Genomic DNA, 9590 nt, shown 5'->3' with positions numbered 1-9590 from the left:
TTTTCAGGGTAAGACTTTGTCTCCTAGCTCACTAACAATTCAATTGCAGGATAATTAACACAAACAACAAAACAACAATAGGTGAAATACTCTTTAGAATCTGTGTCAAGCCAGACTAGACTCATTTACACAACAGACAGGTGGCTGGAGGTGATGACATTAGCATCTAACAATTTGTGTCCCAACAGTGTGATTAAGTCTATTGCTAATATGGAAAATACATATCCATAGTCTGTGTGTCTTGGGGGGGACATGGACCTGAATCCAAGTAAAACCACCTCAGGGGTCCCCAGGCATACATCTCACAAAGAGCACCGTTCCCCCAAATGCCAGGGCCCATAATCACAAGGCAAGAGGCTCACATTCAGTCCCCTCCAAGAGCCTCGGTCCCAGCTAGGTCTGTTACATTTCTCCCCTTTTGACAGGAGACTAACACAGGAGGAGACCCCAGACGGGTTGACTTCGAATTTAGTCAGGAGTTCCAGTCCCCCAATGCTGGTATCCACACAGTACCCCAGATAAAGTGTCCCAAACAGAGCATTACTTACCCAGCCAACCTCTGCCTCTCTCGGAGAACACGCCCGCCGCTGGGGAGTGGCCTGGACTGGCACTTCTCCCTGGAGTCCTTTCAGATGCTGGAGAGAAGACAGGGAGACTAGGCTCACTCTGTAATGCTGTTGGGGATCTGGGCCAACCGCCAGCATCCCTGGGGTATACAAGTGGGGACTGAAGTCCCATCCACATTTGGTAGGTAAAAATCCCCCAGTGCTTGCAATGCATCTTCTCACCATGAGCCCCTAGAACTACTGCAGGTGTGGGGCAGAGGTCTTGGACCCTCTGTCCGGTGGCCAGCGCTGGGCAGAGGTTGGTAGCACGCTGACCTTTTGCCAGCACTTCTGCTGGGGACTCCACATCCCCCGCTCCAGTTAACTGTTGTGGCAGGAGGCTGGCTTCCTCCACTCCCAAATGGTGTAACTGCCATGGGGGAGGTGAGCCGGCTGATTCCTTTTCCATTCCCTCATCTGGCTGCTGGGATGACATTTCTCTATCACTGTCTTCCAGGTGCACAGATCTTTGCTGGAGAGGAAAGACTGCTTCCTCCACCCTGGCCAACTGTTGGGGAGGGACGACGAACACATTCTCTCCCTTCTCCCCCTGTATCCTGATCTGCTGCTGGGAAGTGACCACCACCTTGTTGTAAGGAGATTCCATAATACATTGCATTATTGATTGTTGATTCTGATTATTGCTTTTACCCTGAAGATATATTGCTTATATCAATACAATACAAATCAATACAGGATTGCTTATCTGCTTAAGTGATTTAAAGAAACTTTTCTTGATACAATTTAGAAAATCTATCTCATGACAGTATTGCTTAATAACTGAATATCTCATGGTCATGTCTATCTATTTCTGTTAAATGTCTTCATTTCAGGAAGCATCTGTTTGTGGTTTTCCTCTCAGTACACTGTTACTGGGTATGAAAGGGCTAGATTTGGTTTTTAGGAAGTTGTGGCTGGTCAGCAGACGGTAACAGAAAGTATGAAGTCATTGAACTGGAATAAGCTTTGAAATACAGAGGTTAAGATTGAGGTCACAAGACATTAATAATGTGCTAATGAATATTAATGTGTATAATTTGATTGGCCCCCAAAATTGGGGCAGAGTCTTGTAAAAATAGTATAAAACGGCAAAACCAGTATTAAAGAATTGTAACCATTTCAGCATACCAATCGTGTCTGTATGAGTCATGAGTTACCCGCCGGCGAGGTCCTCCACTGAGCCATCTCCAAGAGCCTAGGCCACAAAGAGAAGACGGGCGACCTAACAGTTTTGGTACCAGGAGAGTGGGGTCTGGCGTTTGTTTGAACAGGTAAGACACATTCTGCTCCTTTTTACCTATTTTTGGTAACTGGTGTTGGTGCTTGCCTTGTTCAAATAACCTTGTATATCCACCCACTTACATAACTGTGCCTTCGCAACGGGCTAGGCTGGCCCCTTGGGAGGTTAGAGGGGCTCGCAGGTATTTTGGTTTTTTTTTTAGAGTAGTCTGACTAGGCTGGTCTGACTGTATTGAGCAGGTATATATATATAAGTGTGTTTAAAACTCGGGAAGTATAGGATACGCCCGTAGTATAAGGAGTGGCTGAGTGGACGCCCAATCTTTTTGGGGGAAATATTGTGCACTTATAATAACATGTTGATGTAATGAACTTTATTTGGCCATTGTATATATATATATAGATTTTTGCTTGTTTTTCTTTTAGGTACCACCGTAAGTATTTAGGGTGTATTAGGGTGTATAGAGAATTAGAGATAAGTGTATGGTATATATATGTATGACTAACAACTGAATGTAAAGTATTGTATTGATTTGAAGGGTTTTTAAGGCATTACACATATATGCACTAAATGAACAACATAAATCAGGAACCCAATTGTAGTGAGATAGCGCCCGCCTGCCCACGTTGCACCTTTGGTTTACTGTTCCTTAGTGTTGACAGGACGAGGATCCTGCTTACCACTAGACCAACTGGGTTCTCATACCGACTTGGTGCAAGGGGAGTATATCCTACCACGAGGAGGGGTTTCCTATACCGAGTACTGAGGGTTAACCTTCATAGCTATATCAGCCCCACAGCAATAACAGACGAGGGGACATATTCACAAGTCAGGGAACAAATTATAGCCCAAACAGGTTGCTTTCATCTCTGTCCCTGTACTAGAGACACCCTACCAAGGTTATTAGATGGGGAATTCTGCAGCAACCCAGACCACGGCCAACCCATCCCCCTATGAGTATGTTAAAAACACACTACCGGGGCCACAGGTAGAACCTTTTTGGACACAGGTCAGAGAACGGTGCCAACAGCTAGGAATACATGACCCAGGACCACTAGGTCCCTGTTCAGAGGATGAATGGAAAGAGGTGGGCAAGGTGTGTCAGGTGCACAAGCACTCTTATCCACCTGGGAAATGGGAAGACACCCAGTACATGAAAGATTGTTACAAAACATGGAATAAATGCTTAGCCAAGTACAAAACAAAGTATGTAACTAAAGTCCCCACAGTAAAGCCTGTAAACTCACCCGCCCTATCTCAGCAACCTGAGGCACCACCACCCCCCCCTTATGTGATGGTTAAACAGGAAGATGGAACATTGGGTCCATGTCTTCAGCTGTATCCATCTTTAGACCCAGCAGTGTTGGCCACCATAGTGTATGGGGCAGCTGATCAGGCACAAGTTACACGATGGGAAAACGAAAGTAGAAGCAGGAAAGAGGAAGTCCGGGCAGAAGGTATACAAAGTAGGGAAGAAGAGAGGATTAGAAAAATGGAAAGGGAATTAGAAGAGAAGTTAAAAGAGCTTAGAGAAAGAAAGGAGGAAATAGAGCAGAAAATGTCTAGGAGGGAGGAAGAGCTAGAAGAGTACAAAAGAGAGCTGGATAAGAGGGAAGGTGAGATGAGAGAATATTCTGCGATAACTAAGGGAGAAAGGGATGGAAAGACCCTGAAAGAGGGGGAAGAGGAAGGAGTCGGGAAGTTGAGCCCCAGGGAAAAGGAATGGGAGGAGAAACAGAAAGAATTTAATAAGAGACAGCAGGAAGAGGAAGAAAGAATACAGAGGAAAAGGGAAGATTTAGAGGCATACGAAAGGAAACTAGAGAAAGAGGCAAGAAGGATTGAGGAGGCCAAGGAAAAGATAATTTCACAGCCATCCACCACACTCAGAAGCCAAACGAAACCGGCCATAAGCCAGAAACCCCCACAGGAGGAAAGGGAGCAGGGTGAAAGAGAAATAGACATGGAACAGGAAAGTCTAGGTGCCACCTTTAAAGCACCGCTTATGCATATAGGGGAGACGGAAGTCCATATTCCCCTACCTTTAGGCACACTGTCAAAAATAAAGGAATTATGCCCCAGCCCAAAGAAAAGCCCTAGGGAAGCTGGCGCTTTCCTTGCAAAATACAGTGCAGGGACAAGCTTGGATAAGGAAGATATAAAAGGGATCCTTAGTATAATTGACCCTGACAGTCCAGAAGGGCATCCCGTAGAGGCCTTATGGACAGCCCACATTAAGGAAGATAAAGATTGGGTATCTTTTTGGAAAGGCATGGGGAATCACTGGTCTACTATATACAAGGGTTCATCCGCACTCCAGGAACTCATCCTAGCAAAACAGGGACCAAAGGAAAAATTCTATGAATTTTGTACCCGGGTATATGGCTTGTGGAAAGCAGTAGATAACGCTACCCCCCAATTGTTCACCTCCACCATTATGGCTGGTGGCGATACGAAGGTGACACAGCTGCTTAAATTCACTAATCCAAAGTGGGCAGAACAAGCCCCAGATGAATTTATGAAGGATACTAGATCACGAGAAACATCAGGGGTATTTGAGCAGAAGGGTGGCATTTTTCCCTCCCTGACACCAACCCAGACTCTGCCCACCCACATAATGACAATGCAACCTTATCCACCAATGCAATCTTATCCCCCAGATCAGGCTTACCCACCAGACAAGGGATGCTTTAACTGTGGGGAACTGGGACACTGGAAGTCCCAATGTCCCTACAGAATTGGAACAAACGCTCAGAGAGGAAGAGGTAGGAATCTAAACACCACCGCCCCACATCGCCTTCAGGATATCAAGTATCCTCACCCACCACAACCCCAATACCAGCCTCAGCCTCATAGACCACCCCCACGCATCCCGATGCAGTGGCCATCCGCTCGGCGGACCCCACAATAGAGATGCCAAGAGAATGTCCCGTCCCTCAGCCTTGTGTGTTATAATCCATCGTGGAAAAGTCTTCCGCAGGTACTATTGCGGGTAGACAATCACCTGATATGTCTATTATTAGATTCAGGGGCTACATTCAGTAGTTTGAATGATGCCATATATGACACACCGCACTGTACTGAGGGAAACTCTATTGGTATAAATGGGACATCAATTACCCACCCCATCACTCCACCATTGCCCGTGGCTACTCCAGAAGGGCAGGAACTATGTACCCAGAGTTTTGCTGTCCTTGTGGATTGTCCAGTATCTTTAATGGGGAGGGACCTACTACCACCCTCCTCGGCACAGGTAGCAGAATTGGAGGCGCTCACAAGAGCTTGCATACTTTTCTCAGATCAGGAGGTAAACATTTACACAGATAGTAGGTACGCTTTTGGGGTCACGCATGACTATGGCGTAATATGGGCAAATAGAGGATTTAAAACTGCTGACAACAAGCCAATTGCGAACTCTACGCAAATTAAAGCACTCTTGCAAGCAATTCTTCTCCCAAAGCGGATAGCGGTCATCAAGGTAAAGGCACATTCATCAAATAACAGCAGAATTTCCAAAGGAAACGCGCTGGCAGACAGAGAAGCAAAAAAGGCCGCTGCCCTATACATTGGTCAGCCAGCCCCCACAACAATGTTCTTCAAAGAACATTTTACATCACCCAACTTTAAAACCATTGTGGCACAAATACAGGGATTAGCTACAAAGGAGGATGTTTCTTTTTGGGTCAAGGATGGCTTGACCAAGGACCAAGAAGGTCTTTGGTCAAAAGAGGGGAAGATATTGGGCATACCAGAAGCAAGCAGTGTTCTCATACTTTCCTATCTCCATGGTCCAGGACATATAGGTACCACCGCCCTAACAAACATATACACAAAGTCTTTCTGTACAAACAACTTAAATAAACAGGCAAAACTCCTCACCAGCAGTTGTATGACCTGTGCACAAAACAATGTCCAAGGGAAACATCATGGATTACATGGCCACCTGCCCCCACCCCTAGGTCCCCTAACAGATTTACAAATAGACTTTACACACATGCCCAAACAAAAAGGCAATTTGAGATGCCTTTGCGTGATCGTATGCAGGTGGTCAGGCTGGATTGAATGTATTCCGTGTACAGGTGAGACTGCTAAAATTGCTGCCAAATGCATACTGAACCATTGGGTTTGTAGGTTTGGAATACCAACGGCCATATGGTCAGACAGAGGACCTGCCTTCAGCTCCTCTGTTACACAGACTTTAGCTAAGCTACTAGGCTTACAGTGGAAACTGCACATCCCTTACCACCCACAAAGTGCAGGGGTAGTGGAAAGAATGAACAGGAACATTAAAGACAAGTTAAAAAAGGCTACGGGGGGCACCATGAAAGGATGGTTGGATTACCTTCCTTCTGTCCTATTTCAGATCAGAACAACACCACATGCCAGAACAAAACTCTCGCCCTTTGAGATTTTGATGGGAGTTCCTGCAAACATAGAGCTGCCCCTCTTAGATCAAAACACTGACATTAACATCTATTCCCAACAGGAAATGTACGTGAAAAATCTGGTAAGTATGCTACAGGAAATGAACGAACAAGTCTCTGTCACCTTTTCTCCTCTTTCCTCAGAGCCGACACACCCCTTCATCCCAGGAGATCAAGTGCTAGTCAAGCAACTGGCCCACAAAAAGAGGATCGGACCAATCTACTCTGGACCTTGGAAGATAGAGAAGGTTTCCAGAACTGCTGTACTGACCGATCTAGGAAACACCTGGATCCACGCCAGCCGGCTAAAGAAGTGTCCACAGCAACCCCAGACCCCAGACCCGCCTCCAGCACCCCAGGACTCCTCTGACCAGGAACAGCAACCAGATTTGAAGGACGTTCAAGAAGGCATAAAGCAAATCTCTCTGAACAACAAGACAAATCCCTCACCCACAGGAAGAAACGAGTAGCAGAACTTTGTACACAGTACCTGACAAAAATGATTTCCACTTTTGTGTCAGGAAAAACATTATGCTTCTGGACATGTCTGATTCTGATAGTATTCATACCTGTTTGGTTAATAGCAAATTGTGTGTACCATCCAGAAGATTCAGGGCTACTAGAAGGCATATGTGGGAAAGCACAGACAGCCAAAGCCCCCCCTAGTTTAAAATATAAAAGAAATATACACCCCACTGAACCCCCTTCAGGTTTCACCGACAGAATGTTGTTGTTGAAGTTTAAGTACAGTTATGCACAAAAGTCTGGTTTTGAGAAATGTTGGATATGCAGCAAACTCCACCCTAGTACAGCCAGAATCCCATTAATGGCCATTCCCTTAAACATCACTCCTTTCCTGAATGGAACACCCCCTATTGTTCTTGCCAATGTCATAAGGAAAAGTCCCAAAAAGCCCCTCAGTTTCCAAATCGTGGGTAGAAGCCATGCTCCAGATTGGTGTTTCATAATGGGAAACATTTCCAGGGGAGCTGAGGTGTGCAAATGGTCGAAACTTAATGTCTCCATGGCTTCCCTTACCGATAATTCATTTTTTCGCACCACAGACCCTGTGATAAATGCTACCATCTATGACCTTTTTAATTCCAGCTCCCACTCCCCGGTCACACAGTTATTAGCTCTGCTGATGGCATCTGGACATTCAAAAGGCGCAAGGACCATTGTTAGTCAACGACCCTTAGCATTAGGCAACACAACCTACATCTGTTGTGGCAAGCTCTGTTACCCATGGATTCCTGAGGAACCCCAAGGGTGGTGTTATCTTGCTAAAATAGTCCCTGTAATGGGAGTAGTGGGGGATAAAGGACAAGGACACCTACTTAAAGCTAGTACCCACCCAAGATACCCTCTAAAACACCATGTGAAAAGAGAAATGTTCCTAGAAAAAGATATGACCTGGGCCTGGTTTCCTTCCTGGACAGGATGGGGAATAGATTTGATGAAGAAACTAAACAACTACACTTCAATCATAGATGAGATCTTGGAAAAGGACTCTGAAGACATCACAAAACTAAACCTAGAAACCAGAGCAATTAGAAAACAACTAGAGCTACATGACCTGGCTATAGAAAGCATGAGTGCAGCCCTCACTGGCCTCTGTGAAATTACTGAGGACTATGAATGCTGCACCTGGATACATAACACGAGTATCGAGATCCCTGATTACTATGACATAATTGCACAACACAGAAAAGAGGTAAACAAGCTACAACAGGATGCAAGGGACATTGGGAAAACATGGGACCCTTTCTCTACAGGGTTCAGTTTAGGAGGTCTCACTTCATGGTTGAAGAACACTGCAATGACTATTTTCACCATACTGCTTTTTATATTGTTCTTGTATGCATGCTTCATGTTACTCAAATGCCTCTGCAGGAAGGGTAGCGAAGCACGTTCTGAAACCATGAAGCTGACTTCCATTTCCAGAGATCCCACTGTATGGTACGAGAGTCAGGAACATGAGGCCGGAGGATATGAATCCATGAGGCCTAACAGAAAGGTAGAGAATGACCATTTCGATGATATCGAATGGTCAAAGGGAGGATTGTAAGGAGATTCCATAATACATTGCATTATTGATTGTTGATTCTGATTATTGCTTTTACCCTGAAGATATATTGCTTATATCAATACAATACAAATCAATACAGGATTGCTTATCTGCTTAAGTGATTTAAAGAAACTTTTCTTGATACAATTTAGAAAATCTATCTCATGACAGTATTGCTTAATAACTGAATATCTCATGGTCATGTCTATCTATTTCTGTTAAATGTCTTCATTTCAGGAAGCATCTGTTTGTGGTTTTCCTCTCAGTACACTGTTACTGGGTATGAAAGGGCTAGATTTGGTTTTTAGGAAGTTGTGGCTGGTCAGCAGACGGTAACAGAAAGTATGAAGTCATTGAACTGGAATAAGCTTTGAAATACAGAGGTTAAGATTGAGGTCACAAGACATTAATAATGTGCTAATGAATATTAATGTGTATAATTTGATTGGCCCCCAAAATTGGGGCAGAGTCTTGTAAAAATAGTATAAAACGGCAAAACCAGTATTAAAGAATTGTAACCATTTCAGCATACCAATCGTGTCTGTATGAGTCATGAGTTACCCGCCGGCGAGGTCCTCCACTGAGCCATCTCCAAGAGCCTAGGCCACAAAGAGAAGACGGGCGACCTAACACTTGTCACCCTGAACCTCCGGAACTGCCACAGACGTGTGGCAGAGGCCTTGGACCCTCTGTCCGGTGACCAGCACTTCAGCTGAGGAAGTTCCTTGTAATTCCACAGATACTGCTGTTGGTGCTGGGCAGAGCACAGTAAAGTTTGGCCCTAATACCAGCTCTTCTGCTGGAGGCTCATCTGGTTCTCCTTCCTCAGCAGAAAAGTCTATCAAACCCCCTGTTTCTGCAACTGGTGTCTGGGGATAGAGTTTCACCATCTCCTGTCCATGGAACCCAGAAGATGCTATCGGTCCTGAGCAGAGGTTAGCAGAGCTCTGCCCTGTTGTCAGCACTTCAGCTTTGGAGATGGCAATCTCCAGATTTTCCACTCCCGGTTCTCTGGCATGCTGCTGGACAGGCACATTCGTCCATCCAAGATCATCCCATGCAGAAAAAGGGTCATCAAGGTCAGTCAGCACTTGATGGATCCGCCATAAGACCGCCGCGTCCCGCCTGGGACCAGGTTTAGAGGGGAACTTCAAATGAAACGTCCTCAACAGACGAGGTGCAAAGACCTCAGAAGCTGAAATCCACGACCTCTCCTCAGGACCAAAACCTTTCCAGTGCACGAGGTACTGGAG

At 45.3% G+C, this 9590-nt stretch overlaps 1 protein-coding gene across 1 annotated transcript; it reads left to right on the top strand.

Annotated features, from left to right (window-relative positions):
• Window positions 1-1670: 1670 nt before the first annotated feature.
• Window positions 1671-8441, top strand: LOC143973763 (uncharacterized). The gene is made up of 2 exons (XM_077474608.1): window positions 1671-1876; window positions 6414-8441. Exon 2 carries the CDS (start codon window positions 6769-6771, stop codon window positions 8335-8337), a length of 1569 nt encoding a protein of 522 aa, XP_077330734.1. The 5' UTR covers window positions 1671-1876; window positions 6414-6768; the 3' UTR covers window positions 8338-8441.
• The last annotated feature ends 1149 nt before the right edge of the window (window positions 8442-9590 follow it).

This window comes from Lithobates pipiens, unplaced genomic scaffold (assembly GCF_037356315.1).
Source record: "Lithobates pipiens isolate NorthernLeopardFrog02 unplaced genomic scaffold, aLitPip1_a1.2 Scaffold_95, whole genome shotgun sequence".
In the NCBI taxonomy this organism is placed as follows: Eukaryota; Metazoa; Chordata; class Amphibia; order Anura; family Ranidae; genus Lithobates; species Lithobates pipiens.
This window is presented reverse-complemented; position numbering and strand designations above follow the sequence as displayed.